This window comes from Dasypus novemcinctus, chromosome 19 (genome assembly GCF_030445035.2).
Source record: "Dasypus novemcinctus isolate mDasNov1 chromosome 19, mDasNov1.1.hap2, whole genome shotgun sequence".
Classification (NCBI taxonomy): domain Eukaryota; kingdom Metazoa; phylum Chordata; class Mammalia; order Cingulata; family Dasypodidae; genus Dasypus; species Dasypus novemcinctus.
Genome location: NC_080691.1, coordinates 38,235,825 through 38,259,358, shown reverse-complemented (window position 1 = coordinate 38,259,358; position 23,534 = coordinate 38,235,825). Strand labels below are relative to the sequence as shown.

At 56.5% G+C, this 23,534-nt stretch overlaps 1 protein-coding gene across 11 annotated transcripts in view; it reads right to left on the bottom strand.

Annotated features, from left to right (window-relative positions):
* The window catches only part of EMID1 (EMI domain containing 1), a 36,977-nt gene continuing 13,443 nt past the window's right edge, over positions 1-23,534 (bottom strand). Inside the window, exons 4-17 of one of the 11 annotated variants that reach the window (XR_009181875.2) lie at positions 20,939-21,022; positions 20,020-20,081; positions 17,261-17,381; positions 17,000-17,050; positions 16,828-16,917; positions 15,531-15,677; positions 14,522-14,611; positions 14,337-14,389; positions 13,154-13,216; positions 13,005-13,049; positions 10,628-10,672; positions 4,123-4,213; positions 1,020-1,110; positions 632-746 (exon numbers count right to left, since the gene is read on the bottom strand). Coding sequence is in view for 9 of the 11 variants with exons in the window: in XM_004461713.5 (XP_004461770.1) it covers positions 390-746; positions 10,628-10,672; positions 13,005-13,049; positions 13,154-13,216; positions 14,337-14,389; positions 14,522-14,611; positions 15,531-15,677; positions 16,828-16,917; positions 17,000-17,050; positions 17,261-17,381; positions 20,020-20,081; positions 20,939-21,022 (1,208 nt within the window). In the remaining 2 variants the exon portion in view is untranslated. The other 10 variants (XR_009181876.2, XM_004461716.4, XM_004461717.4 and 7 more) reach the window with 10 other exon arrangements.

Here is a 23,534-nt window from a genome sequence, read left to right as displayed (position 1 = left end):
GGGGTTAGGCAGGGGGCCTTTATTGGCCGGTACACGTCTACCCCCCTGGCGCCTGTCACGGCGGCTGTTAGAGCGGGCGGCCCCACTGTCCACCCTGAGGAGGGCTGCGGGTTCAGGGAGCAGGACGGGAGGCCAGGGGACCCCGACCCTCTGACCAGAAGGCAGGCAGCCTGACCTCAGGGCCAGGAGCTCAGCACCAGAGACGAGGCCAGGAGGGGCCCAAGATTGCAGCCCAGAGACTGCAGTCTCCCTCAGCCCTGCAGGTTCTGGGCACCTCCAGGCCCAGATGTCCAGGCAGCTGAGAGGAAACCTTGTCCCCCTTCTCCCTGCAGGCCCACAGCACCACATTTCATAGAGGGAAACTGAGGCCCAGAGCCCCAAAGGAGACCTCACCCGGGGTCCCGGGCTGCCTGCTCCCCCTCAGGCCCCAGATCCCGCTCGGCCTCATGCTGTGCGCACGCAGGTGCCAGGATGGAGCCCTGCCCCCCTAAAGGCCTGGGGAGCCGAAGGGATCCGGAAGACATCAATAAATAGGGGCGGGTGGTTCCGGCAGGGGCTTGGCCAGTGGTGGCGGGAATGGGGGGCCCGGCCCGGCCCACCCCAAGGGCTGCGCCGCCCTCAGCCCCCCTCTTTCCGGCTCCTGGGAGCCACGATCTGGTAGTTGGCCGTGCGTCGTCCCCTTTTGCCTCGCAGGAGGCTGGGGGTGCCCGTGCCGGCAGCGCCTGCCCCGGACCCCAGCTCTGGTTCTGCCGGAGGGAAGGAGAGAGTCTGCGTTAGTGGGATCCACGTCCACCTCCCCCTGGCCCTTCGGGGGCTGGGACCGGGCACCCTCTGCCGGGTGCATCCCCCTTCCTGGGTCCAGAGGCAGCGCTGGGGGAACGACGGGGCCACCCCTTGGGGGTTATCAGCTCCCCAAGCTGAGGCAAGCACTCAGGGCCTCTATTTGATTCCTTTTCTGTTGGGTGGGAATAACCGGACCCACCCAGCTTAGGAAATGCTTAGCATGTAACGAGCATTACATAAAAAATAGTCCATGGGAGCAGATGTGGCTCAAGCGGTTGAGTGCCTGCTTTCCACATGGGAGGTTCCGGGTTCAGTTCCCTGTACCTCCTAAAAACAAATTAAAAAAAACAATAAGCAAACAAATGAAAAAACCAACTCGGGAATTGATGTGGCTCAGTGGTTGAGCTCCGGCTTCCCACGTATGAGGTCCCAAGTTCAATCCTAACCCCAGTACCTCAAAAAAAACCCAAATGTACAGTTCATTTTTCTATTCCTCATTTTGGGGTGAAGGTATGCCTTGCACCATCCCCGTTTCATAGCTGGGTACACTGAGACCAGAGAACAGACACCCCCTCTCTCCTTGGGCTGGGTGGCCTGTGGAGGGGATGGACTCAGGCAGGCCAGGCTCTGCCACTGTCCTACTATGTGCCCTTGGGCAAGTCACCCCCGTCAGCTGCTTAACTAAGACCAGGGGACAGTTACAGATAGACTCTGAGGACCCACCCAGCTCCAACAATGAAGTCAGTTCCAACGGGGCTATGGTGAGATAGGCCCCAACTTGGAAACAAGCCGACCCCCAAGAGTGAAACTGGGTAATTGGCATTCTTGCCACCTGGAAAACTCCAACTCATCCTTCAAACCCAGGGCAGGAGCCATCTCCTCCAGGAAGTCTTCTGTAACTACCACCTCAGTAAAAACAGCAGGCCAGGCAGGTCCAAAGGATGGGCTGTTTTTCTAGGGGACAGGGACACTCAGAGAGGAGGGCCCCAGTGTGCAAGGTCGTGGCCGAGCCTCCTCAGCCTTGTTGACAGCCCCCAGGATGGCCGTGCCTGCGTAACCGTAACTGCCCAGCACCTGGCCCCTGTGTGCTCCAGCCTCCTGACCCCTCCGGGCTGGGACTTGAGACTGTGGGGGTGTGCGGTCACTATCCAGAGACAGCCCGTGCCCTCATTCGGGGGCGCAGAAGGAGAGGGGCCCGGAGCACATCTCCAAAATCAGCTAGGGCTATGTTCTGGCCCCACCACGTCCCAGGCATGTGACCTTGGGCAGGTCACGGGACCTCTGAGACTTAGTTTCCTCGTCTGGAACAGGGTGATAATACTCCATTGTCACACCCTTGCGACAGGTCACACCCTGTGACCAGGAATGGAAAGTTCAGGTAACACAGTCAGTGCTGGGTTATCGTGGCTGTTGGTTGGTGTGGCTTCAGCCCAGGTCCCGTGTGGGTCCGGGCAGTGTGAGTTGGTCCCGAGATGCTGTTCTGACACAATCAGATTCAGCGCCTCCGGTTTCCCCAGGGCCAGGCCTAGCAGAGAGGGCCAGGGACCTTCTGCTGGTGGAGCCCAAAGGGCTACTCTCCCTGTGACTACAAGGGAGTCACGCGAGCCCTCTGAGCCTCCATTTCTTCATCTGTAAAATGGGCATCGCATCGCCCACCTAGTGAGCTTGTGCTAAGGATTGGAGAGGAGCCGTAAATCCCAGCCTGGGAAGGACTGACACGTGGCAGCTGTTACTATTATCGTTATCAATTATAACCTAAACGTGAGCCCCGTCTGGGTCTTTAGTTAGCACCTGCTATGTATGCTGGGCCAATGGGGAGGGTCCTATATCCTGCACCCCACCCCCCCTTCCCTTCTAGGCCCACAGCCCGAGCTGGCTCATGGGGACCCTCTCCCCGGCTGGTGACCACTGAGAGTGGGCGTGGGCCCTCCTGGGTGCCTGATGTGCCCTCCGTGGGCTGCTGGAGACAGAGCTGGCTGAAAGTAGGGTGGGTCCAGGGCCAGAGGGGCCTGAATGTGTGTCTCCTGGCTCCTGTCCTGAGGACGGGACACCTGAGAAGGTGTTGGGAGTCTGGGCTTAGATCCTTGGTTCCCTTGTATGAGGGGAGGAGGTTGGGGAAATAGTTGTTGAAGTTTCTGGAACTTAGAGAAGCCACGAGGCGTGGTGGGAAGCGCTCAAGAAGCAGATCGTGCACTTTCCAACCACCAGGCCTTTGCCCGCGCTGGACTCTGCCAGGGCTGCTCTTCCCCTTTTCTCCACCTGGCACACATAGGGATCGCCCATGACCCAACCCAAGTGTCACCGCTTCCAAGAAGGCTTGGTGCCCAGTACCCCACAGCCCTTGGCACTAGACACCGAGAGTTCTCCCCACTCAATGGGCAGCCCGCCAGGGCAGGGACTCACCTGCTCTCTGGTGCCCCAGTGCCCACTCGGGACCTGGTGCTCAGTAAGCGCTCCCCATGGTTTGCTGAGTGGAGAAGGCTTGGCTCTAGCCCAGCCCTCCTTCCTGCTTGGGGCCTCATTCTCCCCACCTGCGAAGCAGGTGCCAGGTGGGCGGTTGTGTCTGAGGCCCCTGCACACTGATGGGGTAGGATGGGGCAGCTGCAGGGGCCTCCTAGCAGGTCGCTGAAGAAGGGAGCTCAGCTCGGATGGCCATCCGCATGCAGGGAAGGGGCTCTTGCTAAGCCCTTCCGCACTCCACCACGAGGCAGGTATGGGCTGCCTTCTGTCCAACGTCCTCCGTGCCTCCCCAGCCTACCTTCAAAGACCTTCCCATCTGGTCCCCACCAGAGTCTCTAGCCTTGGCTTCTACCTCTCAGCGACCTCGTGGAACGAACCTACTAGGCACTCTCTTGGCCTTTGCCCATGCTCTTTCTCTGCTGTTGCTAATTGCAACTACCACCTCCTCACACCTCCAGGAAGCCCTCCCAGAGCTGCCTTCCCACACACTATCCCGAGCCCTAGCCATGGTCATGTCTGTGCTTCCGCAGCCACCTGGACTAACCCCACGGATTGGTTTCTCACCCTGAGTCTTAACTGCAGTTTCAGGGCTCTCTTCCCATCAGTACTCTAAGTGCCATGAGGGCAGGGCCATGTCTACGTCTTATCTGTCGGTGCCTGTGCCAGCAAGGGGCCTGGCCTGGAGCAGGTGCTCGTTAATTCTAGAACTAGTTACTGGCATCTTCTCTGTGCCAGGCACTGTCTGCTGGACAGAAGGAAGGACTGAAGGATGAGCATCCGCTGGCCTGGGCCAAACCGCGGGAGGCGCCCCTGTGTCCCCAGGCCTTTCCTGGGCCCTTCCTGGAAGGGGCTGCCCCTGCCTGCCCGCCCTGCCATTACCTGGCCAGATGATGGCTTCCAGCAGGCTGACCCGTCTGGCCAGGAGCTCCAGCTGAGCCTGCTGCTGCAGGAAGCTCTGTAAGCTAGGAGCCTGATGGGAGATCGAGAAGAGCAGACGGTGCAAGTCCGGCCTCCGAGGGCAGGGCCGGGGAGCCGAGGGGAGGGGGCACGCTCCTAGGGTGGGGGCTCCTCAAGCAGTCAGATAGGCTGCGGATCGCCGGGGAAGGCCTGGGATGAGGATCTGGCTTTCTCAGCCTCTAAGGGGAGCCCAGGGCAAGTTAGGAGGACCAAAGGGGAAACTGCGAGGAGGAGACGCCATGCCAGGAGGGCCTGTCGCTTAATACCCAGAGGCCCCCGAGGCCTGAGCCTGGCTCTGGTATCCACAGTCCCTGCACTTCCAAAGTCTTGCTCTGACCATCGTCCTGTAGGCCTGGCGATCGATGTCTCTGTAACTCACAATTTCCCTAGATCCGAAGCCTGTCTGAAATCTGGCGCCATTACCCATGATCCTCCTGAGGGCCTGGGCTCTGACTTAATTACCCACAAGGCCCTGCACTGTCCGAGTCTGGCCTGTGACCCACAATCCTCTGCTGGCTTGGAATTTGGCTCCAGAGCCCCTAATTTCTCCCAAACGTGACATCTGTCGCCCTCTAGTTCCCTTGCAGGTCTGGAAACCATATTACCCACAATGCTTGGAAGCCCAGGTCTGACCACAGGGGTGGGGGCCACGGTCTCTAGGGCCCCCTTCAGCTGTGGAGGGGAGGGCCGGTCACTGAGGAACAGGAGTGGCTGGGTCGCCCCTCAGGTTTGCGGAGTCCTCCCCACACTTGCCTGGAGCAGGCACCTTCTCCAGCCTCGTGACTGGGCCCAGGCCAGCTCTACCCCAGGAGGGCTGGGGAAGGCTCGCGGGCGGGGGTTGGGCTGTCCATCTGTCTGTCTCTACTCACCGTAGAGCCCAATCATTGTTTCCAAGATTAAAACCCTCTCAGCTAAAATCTTCAAAGCCTCGCGTAGTTGGTGCAACCCCTCCCCCTGTGGAGGAAAGAGACAGATGCAGCCGTGAAGGGGTCGGGGAGGGGGCCCGCAAAGCCTGTTGGTGGTCCATGCCCCACCCTGGACATGCACCTGCAGCCTCACACCACCTGCCACAGCTCAGGGCCCGGGGACAGCTGGGACAAGACCAGGGGAGGACGGGGGCACAAGGCAGGAGGAAGCAGTTCCCACAGGGCCCCTCAGCAAGTCACATGGGATCCCGGCTGGCTGCTCTTTCCCCACACTACTACGAATCCTGCTGCTTCCGGGGGAGGGGGATGCCAGTCCACAGGCGCAGGCCTGCTGTCCCAGAGCCTGCCGAGCCCATCACAGAGCCTGCCATGGGACCTGCCCCGGAACCTGCCCCGGAGCCCCCCACAGAGCCTGTCATGGGACCTGCCACGGAGCCCACCACAGAGCCTGCCATGGAACCTGCCCCGGAACCTGCCCTGGAGTCCCCCACAGAGCCTGTCATGGGACTTGCCCCGGAACCTGCCCTGGAGCCCCCCACAGAGCCTGTCATGGGACCTGCCACGGAGCCCACCACAGAGCCTGCCATGGGACCTGCCACGGAGCCCACCACAGAACCTACCATGGTACCTGCCCCGGAAACTTCCACGGGGTCCACCACAGAGCCTGCCATGGGACCTGCCTCGGAAACTTCCACGGGGTCCACCACAGAGCCTGCCATGGGACCTGCCTCGGAAACTTCCACGGGGCCCACCACAGAGCCTGCCACCTGCCCCGGAAATTTCCACGGGCCCCCCACAGAGCCTGTCATGGGACCTGCCACGGAGCCCACCACAGAGCCTGCCATGGGGTTCACCACAGAGTCTGCCCTGTCCTCTAATATCGTTCCCCGACATCAGCTGTTCATTCCCACATTGCCTGCACTATTCTTGCCATATCCTTGGGCCACCTGTATTCCTGTTTACTTAATGTGTTAAAAATTGACTCACTTTTTGCCTTAGGTACTACGTTTGCCATGCCCTCTTTACCTAGTTACCAGTGTCATTTCCATTCGAGTCAGATGAATACGTAATGAGTAAAATTAGAGTGTTTGCGTGGCATCACCCTTGGGGAGGCTGTACTTAAAATGCTCAGGCCCTGGTGCTCCCAGCCCCTCTCACTCTGGGCTCTCTCCCAGGGCTCTGACTACACCAAGTCCATCTTCTGGCACATTCTGGGATCCTTCCTTGAGCACGCCCCTCTCCCAGCATCACTCTAGCACCCAGGCCAGGGAGATGTGGCCCGCCCATTCTAAGCTCCCCCTGCACCAACTGGTGCCAGCTGCCGGGCTCACGCGAGACATCAGCTGCCTCCCTTGCCCTCACTGCCTCTCGGACCGTCTGTCCTTTCCTTCTCCAGGGTCCACAGTCTTGCCAACATTTGACACTCCCTCACTGTTTCCTCTTGCCCAGTCTAGATTAAAGATACTTCCGGAATGTAGATATCTTAATTCCCACAGAGCACCAGGATGGCTAATAGAACTATTTCTGCCTTGACATCTAGGAGTCTTCTTTTAGTGTCCTTTACTTAGGATAGATTAAACAATCTAGCAATTGCAATCCAACTCTCTTAGGCAGCTTTGTTCCCCACAAAAATATCTACACACTGAGAGGCCCCCAACTCACCTGTTACAGGTGAGCCCACCACGGCCTCGCTGGCACTGTCTGTTGCCCTCCAGCCACACTGTCCACATCACGTAGTCTGGGCTACTTTCAGGCCACTGTGATCAGGGGATCAGAGGCTCACGACAGGCTGACCATCAAGGTAACCCCTTCCAGTGTTATGAGAAAAGGCTCTAAAAATGGGTGACCTTCCAAATTACACCAGACCTTTCCCACATGGAAGACAAGGGCAGGGGGCCTGTTCTAGATTAAAAGAGACTAGACCTGGACAACTAACAGAACAACAGTGAGGGACCAGCCCAGCCCCAAAGCAAGGAGAATCTTCAATCGCCAGCAAAACAATTCCATTCCTCTGCCCCTTCTCAGCCTGAAGCCATCAGAGTGGACGTAGTCCCAAATCCCAGAAGATGGAGGAATAAACAAAAATAAAGGGGAAGTGCAACCACTGTCTAAAGCAGGTTGTTTCTGTAATTACTGTCTTGTGTTAACTGAGTAACTTGTAACACTGATACAGAAAATAAGTTTTTAAATTAAAAAAAGAGGCTAGAGACTTGATGACCAAACTCAATGCATGAACCTTGATTTGATCTTGGATTTAAAATATTTGGGTTCATTTTGGCTTTTTTAGGCATGACTGGTTTTGTGGCTATGTGGGAGGAGAATGTCCATATTCTTCTTCTGGTTTTTTTTTTTTTTGGTGGTTCCAGGGCTGGGGATTGAACCTGGGAGTTCGAATGGGGGAAACTGGTGCTCAACCACTGAGCTACACCAGCTCCCTATATTCTTCTGAGATGCACACTGAAGTGTTGGGGCAGACGTGGCATGAGGTCTGCAGCTTACTTTCAAATGGATTAGGAAGGAAGGTCCATAAATATATAAATGGAAAAGTAGAGCCAATGTGGCAACACATTAACAACGGGAGAATCTGGAGGAAGAGTAGAAGAGTATTCATCATACCACCTTTCCTGTAAATCTGAAATTTTTCAATATAAACATCTGAGGTCAAAATATGGAAAAAAACCTCCATTGCCTGGAGCCCCTCCCAGATAGGTGGCCCACTGTTGGCACTGATGACACCCTGTCCCCACCCAGCCTGGTTGCCCTACGAGCTCCAGGTCTGAGCGTCCAGGGCCTGCTGGACACGCCACTCAGACAGACCACAGACACCTCCCGTTTTACGTGAACAAATCTCGGTGTGCTTGCTCCTCCCAGCTTTCTTTAATGATTGTGCCAGAGAGCTGGGAGTCTCCCTGGATTCCTCATTCCCCTTCACAGCCAAACCAGCACCCACTGTCTCTTATTTTTGACAACATCTGTCCATCCTCACTGCACCTCCAGGTCAAGCCCCAGAAATTGCACCAGGACAGCCTCCTGCCTCAGCTCTCTCTTTTGTCTTCACCCACCCTGTCCCTCCATATGGCCCCCAGAGGGCTCTCTCCCAAACACAAATTGATATGTCACTCCCCTGCTTCTAGATACTGCAGTGATTCCTCATTGCTACAGAACAAAGTTCAAGTTCCTTAATGTGGCCTCCTAAGTCCTGAAAGCCTCTTGGCCCTTCTGTCCCACCCCTTGCCTATCACAGTCTGCCATTCCCAGTATTTTCAGCTCCTTAAATACCCCCGGCTTACTCTTGCCTCAGGGCCTTTGCATGAGCTGTGCCCTCTTCTCTGCCGGAGCACCCTTCACTTGGTTAATGCCCCTTTCAGGCCTCTGCTCCAGTCTCCTCCTGCAGGAGGATGCTGGAGTGTCCCCCATCACAGCTGAGCCCCCTCTGTCCTGTGGCCGCTGGTTGCAGGCCTGTTTCCCCCCACCCCATGGTGACCACTCCGAGGATGGAGACTGTCTGGGTTGCATCTGTGACCCCCTTGTCCAGCCTCGAGGAGGTGTGTGGTACCCACTAGGGAGGGGCTGGAGAATGCTAGCTGATTTCCCATCTCTGGTCCCAGGTTTGCCAATGATTCGCTTTGCAGACTTGGGCCTCAGTTTCCCTGTCTGAGTAAGGGGCGTGAGTATTTGTCTTGGGCTAGCTCTGCGCATTCTCTGCCAGTGCCTGAAGTGTGCCCCCATGACCACCAGGTGTCACTGCTGAGCTGCAGCTGGGCCAGCGGCCTGGACAGTGGCATACTGGACCCCCATCCCCGCCCTGGACCCCCCGTTCCTGCCTGACCCCAACAGAGCTGGTCCCTCTAGCCCTGAAAAGCCTCATGCAGCCCTCAGTCCAATGGGCCCCCTCCCAGGCAGGCAGCAGGCAGAGTCCAAAGCACAGGTGGGCAAGCAGGAGCGGGTGGATGGGCAGGGCCTTGCTACCTCTCAGGGGGGCCTCCCCGGCAGGTGGCTCGGGGTTCGAGGCCAGTGGGTTAAGTAGCCCAAGAACCCCTCTACCCAGCCGGGAATCCCCAAGCAAGAACGGCGCTGACAGCCCAGCTCTGCCTGCACCTTGCCGTTCCCACCTCTCCTAGGCTGGGCGGGACACACGTTCTCAGACCAAGGGCCTCTGGGAGGGGCCAGTGAAGGGGCGTCGGGCAAGCAGGGGGCTGGACTCACAGCCCAGCGCACGCCCCCACGGGCAGTGGTCTCATCTCAAGAGGCCCTGGAACCAGAGGTGGGGTAAGAGAGAAGGGGAGCGGCGAGGGGCTGGGAGGGGCTTGCCAGAGAGGTAGCAGAGCTCCAGGAGTCAAGGAGAGTCTTGGGGCAGGGGGTCTCATGCAGGGTGGGGGCTCCCACGGCTGTATCCATCACTGACCCCACAATCAGGAAAAGAGAGGGCAGGGCAGGTGCTGGCTGCCGTCCATGTCCTCACTAATTAGAGCCTGCCAAGAAGTAGGGGTCCCAACCAACCTGTGTGGTGGGCTGAGGGGGGAAGCAAGACACACCCCCCCAACAGAGCTTCCCCGTTGTCTCTCTTGTAGGGGTGTCTACCCTTGTCCCCCTTCCATTTTCTAAATGTCTCCTGTCGATGATGGTTTCCAGGCCCCTGCATCATGGGGCTTTAGGGCATGCTGGATTCTAGTCTTCTGGTCACTTCCCCGATGTGTCCCTTGGGTGGGTAGAGGTTCCTAGGCCCCAAAATTCACTTACTATAATTATCTCCAATGGGTGTGACGGTTTCTAGGTTTCCACATTGATCGTGGGACTTTTGGGCGTGTGGTTTCTAGGTCCTCCTTCCCATTTATCCCAAGTCTCTGGCTTATGCGACAGTTTCTAGTTCTCCCTTCCCATTCTTAATGAGCTTCCTTTGTACACAGTGGTGTCTAGAGGACCTCATCACATTTTCCATGGTTCTCCTGTGTATGTAGTGGTTTCTAGATCTCCCTTCCCATGATTCATGGATTTCCTGTGTGTATGTGGTGTCTGGGTCCCTTGTCCCTTTTACAATGGGGCTCCTGTGTACCTCACAGCTTCTAGGCCTCCCTTCTCATGCTTCATGGTTTTCCTAAGGCTCTTGTCCCATTCTCCCGTGGGGACAGTGTTTCCATACTTCCCTTTCTTCTGCAGATGGGGGAATAGAAGCCAAAGCCCCTGCTGGGAGCGAGCTTTAGAGGCAGGGAGTGCAGTCTGGCCTGGGCTAGCCCAAACCATCTGGGAAAAAGAGGCAGAGACAGGGACAAACACGGAGGCACAGAGTGTGGGGTCTGCTGGTAGGGCTGGCCCTGCCCACTTGGGAGAGGCAGGATGGGGTAGGGGGCTGGGCTGAGGTCTGCCAAGTATCCTCCCTGGGAGACCAGGTGACAGTGGGCATAGGCTGTACCCACCCCCAGGGCCCATGGGTGAGAGAACAGTATCTTGAGCACCCAGGACAGGAGGGGGAAAGGGGAAGCCAGTGCTGGGCTGGAGCTTACCCAGTGACTCTTCTCACCAGGGTCTCCTTTGGGGCCAGGTTCTCCCTGCAAGGAGAGATAGAAGGAGTGAGGGGGGGGGGCAGGAAGAGACGGAGGTGATGGAGAAAGAGAGAAAGAGTGAGAGACATATATACTGGGGAGAGAGAGACAGAGAAGAGCCTGTACAGACTAAAGTAATAAAATGCAAACAACTGTTTTAAGGCAATAGAAAATGATAAAGAGCAGCCAGAACTGGAGGATATTTGATCCCTGAAAGAAGGGAACTGCATTGGGTAAAATTCCTATTTTTTATGGCTTTTTCTTGGAGGGCACAACCTGCCAACTCAGGTAAACAGAGCTCAAGTAGAAAGCTTCAGTCTTATTGGCCGGAGGAGTCAGAGGTCAGAGTTGAGGCTGCCAGAAAAACAGGGCATTAGAAAACAGGGAGCTACAAGAGGAGGAGCAAAATCTGCATAAATACTGCCCTCTTTTCTTTGGATGATCCCTGAGTGCTACCCATTCACAGTGTAAGATCCCAGGAATCAGGTAAACAAGAGCTGGATTGTGGTTAGAACTGAGCAGGGATTTCAGCAGTTGCCCGCTTCAGGGGCGACAGAGTTTAAGGTTCAAGTTCTACTAAGTCAGAGGTGCTTGTTAACAACGAAGACTTTCCAATAAAACTCACTACAGAAAGCCCATGCCTTAGGAATAAAGACCACATCCCAAGATTAAGGGCAAAACCCAAATGGGCTTTCCCTGATAAAGCCTAAAACCCAGCCTCCAAACAAGCAAGGCAATCCATCAGTAATTTAACTGCTAGAACAAAACTCAACACTCCTCAGAGGAGGACAACAGAATCCAGAATCTCTTTGACATATTATCTACACTGTTTAGTATATAATAATAATAATTTAAAAATATTAGACATGTGGAGACAGGAAATTGTGACCCATACTCAAGAGAAAAATCAATCAATAGAAACAGATCCACAGCTAACTTAGATGTTGGAATCAGCAGACAAAGAGTTTACAATATCAATGATAAACACATTAAAAAATCTACTGGGATTGATGTAATTGGTGATGAGATGGACAATTTCAGCAGAGACGTGGAAACTATTAAAAAAAGAATCAAATAAAAAAACACAATCAAATGGAAATCCTGGAAATGACAACTATAATACCTAAAATAAAAATCCATTAAACAGGATTAGATACAACAGAAGAAAGAATCAATTATCTTGAAGACAGGTCAGACAGTCTGAATAATTCAAACTGAAGCACAGGAGAAAAAAGATTAAAAAAATAAAAATAAAAACAGACCCTGAATGATTTGTGGGAGAATATCAAGTGTAGTTGGAGTCACAGAAGTGGAGAAGACAGCAGAAACAGAAAAGTGTTTGAAGAGATATTTGCCAATGTTGTCCCAAATTTGATTTTAAAACAAAATAAAATGAGCAACTGAAACAAAAACAAAAACCCAGCAAACATTACAGAGCCAGGAATCTCAGCAAACCCAAAGCAGGATAAGTACAAAGAAAACCACACCCAAGCACAGAATCAATATGTTGGAAACCAAGGATAAAGAGAAAAATCTTAAAAGGCAGAAAAAAAGGACACATTATATAGGAAAACAACAATAAAATTGACAGGAAAAGTTCACCAGAAATTATACAAGCCAGAAGACTGGTGCCGCTGATAAGGATAGAAGCGGTCACAGAGGAGCACGCAGTGGGTAGACACAGAGAGCAGACAACTGGGGGGTGTGGAAGGGGAGAGAAATAAATTAAAAAATAAATCTTAAAAAAAAAAAAGACAGGTTGAAGTAAAAGGATAGAAAAAGATATACATGCAAGCACGACGCATAAGACAGCTGGTGTGGTTATTTTAACACTGAACAAGGTTGAATTCAAGACAAGGAGTATAACCAGAGATGAATATGTTCATTTCATAGAGGTAAAAGGACCAGGAAGATATTGAAATCCTAAATGTGTATGCACCTAATAACAGAGCTTCAAAATACAAAAGGCAAAAATGGACCAAATCAAAGGGAGAAATACAAATCTACAATCATAGCTGGAGAAATGGAGAGCGAAGGAGAGACAAAGAGTCAGAGAGACAGAGACATGGAGGGTAGGAGAGAGAGAGAGAAATCGATAGAGACCCAGAGAACCAGAGCAAGGGCGACAGAATGAGGTCCTAAGACTGTCAGGACCCAGAGACAGGGAGCGCCTGAGGGGAGATGGAGCATGCCCTGAATGTGGAGCTCCAGGACTGGCCCACTAGGGCCTGGACCAGGCAGGGAGGGTCAGAGGCCACAGGGGATGGAGCCTGATCAGAGGCTGGTCCTGTGGGATCCTGGAGGGGGCAGGCACTGCAGGGTGGATGGTGTTACTCACCTGCTGCCCTGCAGAGCCCTGGGGGCCAGGCTCCCCTCGCAGTCCCTGTGTGGGAGGGAGGAGAGGAATGGAGTCAGCTGTGGGGGAGTCTTACCTGGGGTCCCCAGGACCCCCTAGAACCACCCACCTGGGGCTGCCTGAGTACTCACTCGCTCTCCCTTCTCTCCTGGGCGGCCAGACATTCCTTCTGGGCCGGTGGGGCCTGGAGGTCCCTGAGCAACAAGACAGGCAGGGTGGGAGTGGGCAAGGGTAGGGGGTCGAGGGGTCAGAAGGGAGCTGGCCTGGGCTTCCGGCCTCTTCATCACATACCCAGGGCCCGGCACATAGTGGCAAGTTCATAGGGCTCTGTGTTAAGAGCTCTGGCCCTGGAACCAGGTAGTCTCCAGTCTGATCTGGATGCTGCCAGGAGCTGGCTGCAGCTCTAGGGCAAGAACCTCCACCTTTCTTGACCTCAGACCTCTTGGTACATGGATGGAATGAGAGGAGTTTCGGAAAGTGGATTGCATATTAGTACTTAATAAATGCTTGTTGAATGAACAAATGAAAGGATGGATGGGTGGATGGATGGTGAATGGAAGAAAGGATGGATGAAGGGGTGGGTGAATGATGGATGGGTGGGTGGATGAATGGATGAAGGGATGGATGGATGAAGAGGGGTGAATGGATGGATGGGTGGGTGGATGAATGGATGAAGAGTTGGATGGATGAAGGGGTAAGTGAATGGATGGATGAATGGATGAAAGGATGGGTGGTGTAGCAGTTTTATATGGTTATGAATTCCAAAAATAGATATCAGATTATGTTTGTAATCTGGTCTGTACCTGGGCATGATTAAGTTATGATTAGGGCTTTGATTGGGCCACGTCATTAGGGCATTGACTCTCTACCCCTTGGTGAGTGGAGACTCACAGATAAAAGGCATGGCAAAGGACAGAGTGGAGGGTTTTTGATGTTGGAGTTTTGATGTTGGAGTTTGGTGCTGAAGCCTTAAATGGAGCCCTAGGAAGTAAGCTCACAGAGGAAAGAGAAGCAAGACCCTGAAGAGAGGAACCCAGGAAGCCTGAACCCTTGCAGTCATTGGCAGCCATCTTGCTCCAACATGGGAAAATAGACCTTGGTGAGGGAAGTAACTTATGCTTTATGACCTGGTATCTGTAAGCTCCTATCTCAAATAAATACCCTTTATAAAAACCAACCCATTTCTGGTATTTTGCATCAGCACCCCTTTGGCTGGCTACTACAAGTGGATAGATGGGTGGGTGGTGAGTGAATGGATGAAAGGATAGATGGATAGATGAGGGGGTGGGTGGGAGCACTTGGAGAATTACTTACCATGTGTCCAGGACTCCCGGGGATGCCCATGGGGCCCGGGGGCCCAGGGGGACCTGGAATAAGAGAGGATGTTCTCAGGACCAGAGGAGACTACAATGCCAGGAAACCCATCAGCTTCCTCCTGGTGGCCAGTCATATCCCTCCAGTACCCCACCCACCGTACCCCAGGCTTGGAATTGACTTACCCATGGGCCCTGGAGGGCCTGGGGGCCCCATGGGTCCCTGGGGCCAGTGGCTGCTGGTCTCAGTGAAGGTGTTGGACAGTAATGAGTCCCCTGGGGGAGGGAAGACGGTGTGTGAGCAGGCTGGGTGGGCTGGATGGAGTGGGGCCGTCGGTCTTCACTTGCCACCTCAGCCAGGCCAGGTTTGACTGCCCTGTGGGGTGACCCATGGTGTAGTTGGGGCCACTAGGCACCTGCTCCATGGGCAGAGGGTGGGGAAGCATTGGCCCAGCAGGACCAGGAGGCCTAATGGGTGCAGCAGCTGGCACCTGTGGGCAGGGAGACCTGGGTTCTAACCCACTGCCACGCAGCTGGTGACATCCAACAAGGCTCTCCACCTTGTGGAGCCCATTCTGGCGCATGTCTAATGGGAAGCATAAAGCTCCTATTTATTAGACACCTACTGTGTACCAGGCTTCAGTGCACAGGGGTCACGGGGCTCTGGGAGACTGGCATTGTCACCATCCCCCATTGTACAGATGAGGAAACTGAGGCTCAGGGAGGGAGAGGGACGTGCCAATCATGCACCAAAGACATGATGAGGCTAAGCGCTGGCCCCAGGCGGTGCGTGTGGGGGAGGTGGGCTGCCAAGGCGGGGGACAGGGCGGGGCCTCTCGGAGCACAGGGCCAGGCTGTGGCCTTGAGAGCCCAGCGCTTGCTTCCTGCTGCTGGGACTTGAGTTTTCCGGTGCTCCGAGGACTGGCTCCTGGCCAGCTCCAGGGCTTGGCAGGACAGCCTGCTGCCGGGTGGCTCTAATCACAGGCTCTGGAGGCCACCTGGGTTTCAAGCGCAGCCCCCAGGCCCAGGCTACGGGACCCTGGAAAGCGGCCTCTCCTTCCCGGCCCTCGGTTCTCCTCATCTGTGAGCGGCATGGCCGTGACAAGGGCAGGACGTCCTGCGGCATGGTTACTCCAGCCTCTTCTCCCAGCCTCCCCCCCGGCCCCCCAGCCTGCTGGGGCCCTGCAGGACTCACGGTGCTCAGAGATCCAGGCGTGGGGTGGCCCGATGGGGGCCGGGGGGCCAGCAGGGCCAGGGGGTCCTGGGGGGCCTGGAGGTCCCCTCTCTCCGGGGATCCCCACAGCTCCAACCTGGCCAGGGCTCCCTGGGGGGCCCTGAGGACCTGCAACGAAACCACGGCGTTGGTGGGTGTGCAGGAAGCAGGGGCAGGGCCTGGGTGGGCGCGCGGGGGCCACTCACTGCACAAGACAGCCTTGGGCCTCGCTGGGAGGAAGCTCTGTCTTCCGGGGTCTGGGCAGGACCTGGCTGTGCCCTCGCCGGCCAGGTAGGCCTCTGTCTTCCATGGGGATAACCTCAGCCCTTCCTAGGTTCTTTATGAGAATGACACTTGGTGCACAGTAGGATGCTTAACAAATACGACTGATGCCCAGAATGTTCCTTCCACTCTCCCTTCCAGGGCTTTGCACAAGCTGTTCTCTCTTACCAGTCCTCGCTTTGCTCGGCCTGGTGCAAATGTCAGCTCATCCTCAGGATGCCAAACCCTCTGGAAGCCCTCCCTGTCCTCTCCCCCTTCTCCCCGGCCCCCCTCCCCCCAGATCCAGGCTCGGACTGGGCTTCCTTCCTTGGGGTCCCCATAACCCGAAGCCGGGGAAGCAGATTTGGCTCAACTGATAGGGTGTCCGCCTACCACATGGGAGGTCCTCGGTTCAAACCCCGGGCCTCCTTGACCCATGTGGAGCTGGCCCATGCGCAGTGCTGATGCGTGCAAGGAGTGCTGTGCCACGCAGGGGTGTCCCCCACGCAGGGGAGCCCCACGCGCAAGGAGTGCGCCCCGTAAGGAGAGCCGCCCAGTGCGAAAAAAGCTCAGCCTGCCCAGGGCGCTGCCGCACACACAGAGAGCTGACACAAGATGATGCAACAAAAAGAGACACAGATTCCCGGTGCCGTTGGCAGGAATAGAAACGGACACAGAAGAACACACAGCGAATGGACACAGAGCAGACAACTGGGGGTGGGGGTGGGGGAGAGAAATAAATGGAAAAAAAAATCTTAAAAAAAAACCCAACAAACAAAAAACCTGAAGCTGTTCCCCGTCAGAGCCCAGGTCACACGGGGGAGGCGCTGCTGTCTCTCCCCTTCCTGGGAGCCCCAGGGGGCAGGCACTGGCCTGACCCGCCCCAGCGCCCACCTCAGAGCTGGCTGGCAGTAGGTGCCCAGGGGGCTCGGGCCGGGTGCATTCAAAAGGGGGTTTTGGGGAGCTCCAGCCTGAGCCCGTCGGGCCGGAGGGGCCGTGGGGGGTGGGGCACATTTACCTGGTGGGCCTGTCACCCCCGGCGGGCCTCGGCTGCCGGCATCTCCCTTGGGGCCGGCGGGCCCTGGCAGTCCCCGAGCACCACCTCGGTCTGGGGGCGAAAGTACATCGGGTCGCATCTCCCTCCTTGCGGCCCCCCCACTGTGCCTCCCGCTCCCCCGGCCAGCACCTACCATCCCGAGGGAGCAGTGGGGCCCTCACGCTCTCTCTGGCTCCCGGCAGCCCTGGGAAGGGGGTAGGCAGGGGTCAGTGGCCCCCAGGCCTGGGTGGGGGAGAGTCATCCCGAGCCCCCACTCCTAGCCCCACCCCGGGGCAGGGTCCAAGTGGGGCGGCCGGGCGGCCAGTGCTCAGGGGCCCCTGGAGACCATCCCACAGGCCCCCTGGAGAGGCGGGGGGCCCTGCAAGGAGCATGAGTTCCAGCCCGTACCCCTTACCTTGGAGGCCTCCATCTCCAGGGCTGCCCTGGGTGGCCAGGGAGCCCCAGAGTGGGGTGGGGTCCTCGGGGGCAGTGGGGGCTGGGGGCACTGCCTGCTCCGGGACAGTCAGCACGGCCACCTGTGGAGGAAGAGGTAGAGAGGGGTGGAGTGGGTGCCAGAGGCCCTGGAAGAGGAGGCCCCACGAGGCCAGCAGGGCTCACCCTGGGTGCAGACCTGGGCTCACAGGGGGACTTTACCAGAAGTGACTGCTTTTACAATGGTGCAATTCAGGGAGCGGATGTGGCTCAAGCGGGTGAGCACCTGCTGGGAGGTCCCGGGTTCGGTTCCCGGTGCCTCCTAAAAAACAAACAAGCAAGCAAACAAATGAAAAAACCAACTTAGGGGAGCTGATGTGGCTCAGTGGTTGAGTGCCAGCTTCCCACATACAAGGTCCCAGGTTCAATCCCTAGTCCTGGAACCTCAAAAAAAAAAAAAAAAAAAAAAAGGCTCAATTCATAACATTCATTTTGGAAAAATCAGTGCACGTGATCACCAACAAAAGGAACACAATTGCCGGAACTCTCTGCTGGCCAGCATTGAGCACTGGGAGCTGTGTGGTGCTGACTGTGCAGCGTGGGCTATTTTCCATGCACAGATAATATAAAGCTTCTCTTAGTCTGTTACAGCATCACTGGGTTATGGGCAGAAGGGCTGTCACTAAATTTGGAGGGAATTAAGGGGGTGACTCAGTGGTGTACCCAAAATTCATCTGTGGGCCCAAGATGGGGGGACTCTGAAAGGTTGGAGGTGCCCCCTGAGCTTTTAACTGAGCATCAAGGAGAGGCCAGAATGACCGCTGACGGGTGTGGGGGGTGGGGGGTAGAGGGGATGGGGGATAGTTGGGGGTGTCTAGAGAAAAGCTTGGGACCCAGAAGCGGATGTGGCTCAAGTGATAAGGCCTCCGCCTACCATATGGGAGGACCTGGGTTCGATCCCTGGGACCTCCTGGTGAAAAAGAAGAAGAGAAAGTATGCCTGCACGGTGAGCCAGTGCCCACGCAGTGAGCTGAGTGTCCACGCAAGTGCCCGCATGGTGAGCCGAGTGCCCGTGCGGTGAGCCAGTGCCCACACGAGTGAGTCACGCAGCAAGATGATGACACAACAAGAGAGATGAAGGGGAGAGTCAAAGTGAAGCGCAGCAGAAACCAGGAACTGAGGTGGTGCAGTTGACAGGGAACCTCTCTCCCCATCAGAGGTCCCCAGGATCGAATCCCTCTGAATCCTAGAGGAGAAAGATGAGGAGACAAAAAGAGAAACAGATACAGAAGATCACGCAGAGAATGGACACAGACAGCAAAAACAGCAGGGTGGGGGCAGGGAAAAAATAAATCTTAAAAAAAAAAAAGCCAGGGACCAGACTGCCTCCCACACAGGTGGCTCGAAATTCAGGGTTTAGCATATGCTATTCGGAAGCTTGCTTTCTCCACTTTGGTAAACCAGGGACACCGTTTCATGTTAGAAAAAAGGAATTTTAAAAAATGACTGCCTAATATTCCACAGAGTGGATAGGCTATAATTTATACAACCATGCTTTCTGTAGTCTGGTTTTTAAATTTCCCTATTTAAAGTTAACGCTTTGGTAAGTATCTTTGCATTGGATAATCCCTTTAAGATAAATCTCAGGAAATGGACGTGGCTCAGGAGGCTGGACTCCCGCCTACCACATGGGAGGTCACTGGTTAGGATCCCAGTGCCTCCTAAAGAAGACAGCAAGCTGGTGCAACAGGCAGGCAAGGCAAGCTGACACAAGGGACATGAGGAGAAAAATCATAATGAGAGACACAGCAAAGCACAGAGCAGAGGGTCCCAGTACCTTCTAAAGAGAACAATGAGCTGACAAGATGGTCAGGCGTGGTGAGCTGACGCAACAAGATGATGCAATAACAGACACGGGGAGGAAAAACAATGAGAGACACAACAAAGCAGGGAGCAGAGGTGGCTCAAGCAATTAGGCACCTCCCTCCCTCATCAGAGGTCCCAGGTTTAGCTCCCAGTGCCTCCTAAAGAAACAAGGAAGATAAGTAGACACAGCAAGTGAAAAATCACAAGGGGTGGGGAGAAATAAATAAAATAAATCTTAAAAAAAAAAGATATATTTCCACAGGAGGAATTTGTCTGCATAGAGCAAAGTCTATGCAGACCAAAGGGATGTGCTCATAAGCAAGTTTAGAAAATCCGGAAGAAAAAAATCCTCACAGGTCACTCTCTCTGGATGGCTGCAAATGGATTTTCTGGGAGGTTCTTCACGTTTCTGAGTTTTTCGTGTTTCTATATTTAGCATGTCTTACTTTTTGCCTTCTTAAGAAAGCTTTTTATTTTGAAATAAGTTGAGCTGTACACTAGACACTGGGAAGATAATACTACAGAAGGATAAAGGAAAAGGACAGGAGGTGATCCAGCCAGGAGCTCTGGGGAGGGGCATGTCCATGCATATTGGGCTGGGATGGGGATGAGGGCGTATCCAAGGGGGCTTCATGGAGGAGGAGGCCTCATGGAGGAGGGGGCTGAGGAAGGGCATTCCAGAGGGCTGGATGGGTCGTGCCTGCCTGTCAGGGGCAGCTGCCTGCTGCAGGGTCCGAGTGGAGCCCCGGAGGGTGGTGAGTGTTGAAGCTCTGTGGGGGAGCTGAGCGGACAGGGTGGGGGTACCGGGGGTAGACGGGGAGGCTGTCGCCCAGCCTGGCCGGGAGGCAGGAGGCTGGGAGGCTGCCGCACACCCACCTTGGCCTCCAGCACCTTCAGCCGCTCTGTCAGCTCCAACACTTTGCTGCAGTTGAGACAACCTGTGGGGAGCGGGGAGGCAGGGGCCGGGGTTAGGGCCCCCTGGCTCCCCCTGGGAACCCACAGTCCCCTTGGGGGAGGCGGGGCGCAGGCAGACTCACAGCCCCCACGGGGTAGGCCCTGCCCTGTGGGCACCCCGGATTGCTCCCTTCAGGTGGGGCCGGGGCTGGGCTGGCCTCAGCGGGGCCACCTCAGATCCGCCCTCTGGAGCCACCTTCCCATGTCCCATCCAGCATCTCTGGCCACCGCGGTCATGAGTTATTAAAGAGTTCTGGCCGTCGACACAGTTTCCTAGCTGCCAGGCACTGTGCCGCGGGCTCCGTGCGCTCGTCTCACCGGCCCACACGACTATCACCCCCATTTCACACCTGAGGCTCAGAATGGGGTGGACTGAGTGCTCGCGAGCCCAGCACCTAGGGTGGTCGAGTCCCAGCGCTGCCCCTTCCTGGCTGTGGGGCCCTGGGCAGGGCACGGTCCCACTCTGACCCTCAGCATCCTCCTCTTTCAAAATGGGGACAATGACACTTTCCTTAAGGGGAGGGCAGCTGTGAGCTTTCATCAGCTGACAATGGAAAGCACTGGGCCTTGCATCTCATAGGTCCATAGAAAACCGAGGGTTCGGACCCACATCTGCAAGAATCTGCAAGGCCATGGGCCTCGGGGTGCTGGGCCCAGGTCAAGCTCCGTTCCGGGCCTTCCTTGCCCCCTCACGGTTCTCTTTCCTGCCTGCAGGGGCAGGGCAGGGCACTGTCCCTAACCTTTCACAGCTGGAGCCAGCTGGTGTTCAGGACTGTCACCATACTGCCCCATATCCCTCCTCCAGCCCAGGGGGACCCCGTCAGCTGCCCCCAGGACCCACCTGAGAAGACTGTGGGCTGGAGAGCCACCCGCCGCATGGCACTGCCGGACCACCTGGGCTCCACGATGCCAGAGGAGCCTGCGACTGGAGGACAACGGGGGAGGGTGAGAGCCCTGCTGGCCGCTGCCAGCCATGCCCCCGTCAGCCCCAGAAGGCAGCTCTAGCCCTTTCGGTGCAGAGGGAGACAGAGGCCGAGAGGTAGGGAAATTTACCTGGGACACCGCCGAGGTAGATCACTGACGGGCCCGGGGAGAGGGGCTGGCGACGAGGCCGGGGCTTTCCCAACGACCCCAGCAAGCTCCCTGGGTTAAGAGCTCACAGCTACCGACACAAGGTCGGGTTCCAGCCCTGCCACGCAGTGACCTGTGTATCTCGTCCTCTCTGGACCTGCCTATTTTCCCACCTGGGAAATGGGGTCAAATAGCCTCTCCCAGGCCTGCTCGAGGCCCGCGGGTGTCCACGTGGGCACAGGACCTGCCACCACGCCCGGGGCCTGGCACAGGTGGGCGTGCAGTCGATGGCAGCTGCGATCGTCAGTGTCCACCCCCCTCCCTGCCCCACTGGGTAAGAAGAGACGCAAGTGGATCCAGAGCCCTGGTTTTAAATGAAAACCAGAGGGCGGCTGGCTGCCTGGGAGGGCGCGGGCTCGTGCCAGGAGCCCACCCCTGCCCGCCACCCCTCCGAGGAGCGGGCTGCGCCGGCCAGTGTGGCTTTGGGGTGGAGAGCGGTGACCACACAGCTGGAGCCGGCCAAGCCGGGGGTGGGGGGCACAGCTGGAGGGGCTCTGGAGCCAGCAGGGGCAACTGCCCCCCTCCTGCCGCCCCCACCCCCGGCGCCTGCCTTTTAAGGCTGCGAAGGCTTGTTTCGGGGGAGACAAGACCCAAATAAGGCGTGGGCCTGGCAGCTCGGAGCCGGGCTGTGGGTTGGTGTAGGGAGCGAGAGGCGCCGGGAACTCAAACCAGACGGGCCCCTCTGGCCGGCCCCCAGCGGAGGCTGCCAGCCCTGCGCCGAGTCCCGCCACGGGGCCTTTGCTCAGGCTGGGGCTGCAGGGCCAGCACGCTCCCCCGGTGAGCCCGAGACCTGCCCGGGACCTGGAGAGGGTTCTCTGGGGGCCTCCCCGGGGCCTGGGGATGTCCAAGGTGAGCCATGGCCCCGTGCGGGGACTTAGGAGGTTAATTAGCCCTTGCTCAGCACTCACTCTGCGCCTGGAACCTTCTAAGCGCTTTTGGCAGTCTTAACTCACGAATCCACTCGGAGCCTTGTGAGTGGGTGCTAGTATCACCCCCACATTACAGATGGGGAAACTGAGGCACAGAGTGGTTCAGTACTGCCCCTCTAGGATCAGATAAACGGATGTGTGAATATCACTCGTCCCCTCTTCCCCCTGGAGGAAAATGACACAGGAAGGCTCCCCCACTGGCAGCCCCTGCAGGTCTTAAGCCTGCACTTGAACCCAGGTTGGTCTGACTGCAGGGCCTGCCTCCTCTCTCCTGGGCCACCCCACATCGCAGGTCAGCCCCCCATTCCCGCTGGGGAATTCAAAGTGAGCAAACAGAGTGAAAGCACAGTGTTGTATTAGAGAGCAGATCGGGCTGCCTTAAAAATGAGCATGCGTGTTCCAGTATCATGCGGAGGTGCCCCCAAATGATTAATTTGGGAACCTGTGGCTAGAAACTTTTTTTTTTTTTTTAACCCATTTCCTTCTGGACATCTCCCCAGGAGTCAGAGAAAACCAGAAAACACAGCGTGATGACCAGGGCCTGAGGTAACTGCGAGTTAAAATTTATAAAAGGAAAGAAATAAAGCTGATCACAAAGACCAGAAAATGTTGGGTTGGCTCTGCAGCAGGGTTCACAAAAATCGTCCAAAACACTCTCCCCAATTCTGATAAATGGACAGAAATTCCTGAGGGAATGACGAGGCTGTAGACCCACCCACACCCCACACACTCCCCGGAAAGAAGCCGCCGCTGGGGGAGGGTCTTAGGTTGGACGGATTTGCCCCTTCCCTCCCGTGGGTGTTGGGCTCGGCCCCTGGAGGAGGCCGTAATGGGCTCAGAGCCCCTTGCCCGGGCCTGGTGCTCCCGGGAGGATCCCTGAAGGCCAGAGGCCCTGGCTGGCCCCAGGACGACAAACACCACCCCCGCTCCGGAAGCCTGAGTGTGGGCCGCTTCCCACTATCTGGGAGGCCCCTGTTCACCCGCTCCAGATTGCCACAGCTGCTGCTCCCGTGCCACCTCCTCCAGGAAGCCTTCCTAGCTAGGCCAGGGTACCCACCTAGTGCTAAGGTTTCCCTTGAAGCACACTCATCACTCCCTGTCTTGAGCTCCACGAGGCCGGCTGCCTCCAGCTCGTAAGCCCCAAAGCGTCTCCCCCTTCCCTCTGCCCAGGGCTGAACGCTGAGCCTGAGCTAAAAGGCCTACGGACCCCTCCCCATTTGATCCTCACAACACCCCACGAGACAGAGGAGAACACTGAGGCCCGGAGAGAAGCTGCCCGCCCAGGATCACAAGAGCTGCGGGGAACTGAACCCCGCCTGGGATGCTGAGGCTAATGGGAACACTCGGCCAGGTAGCTGTGCCCAGCTGTTTGGTCAA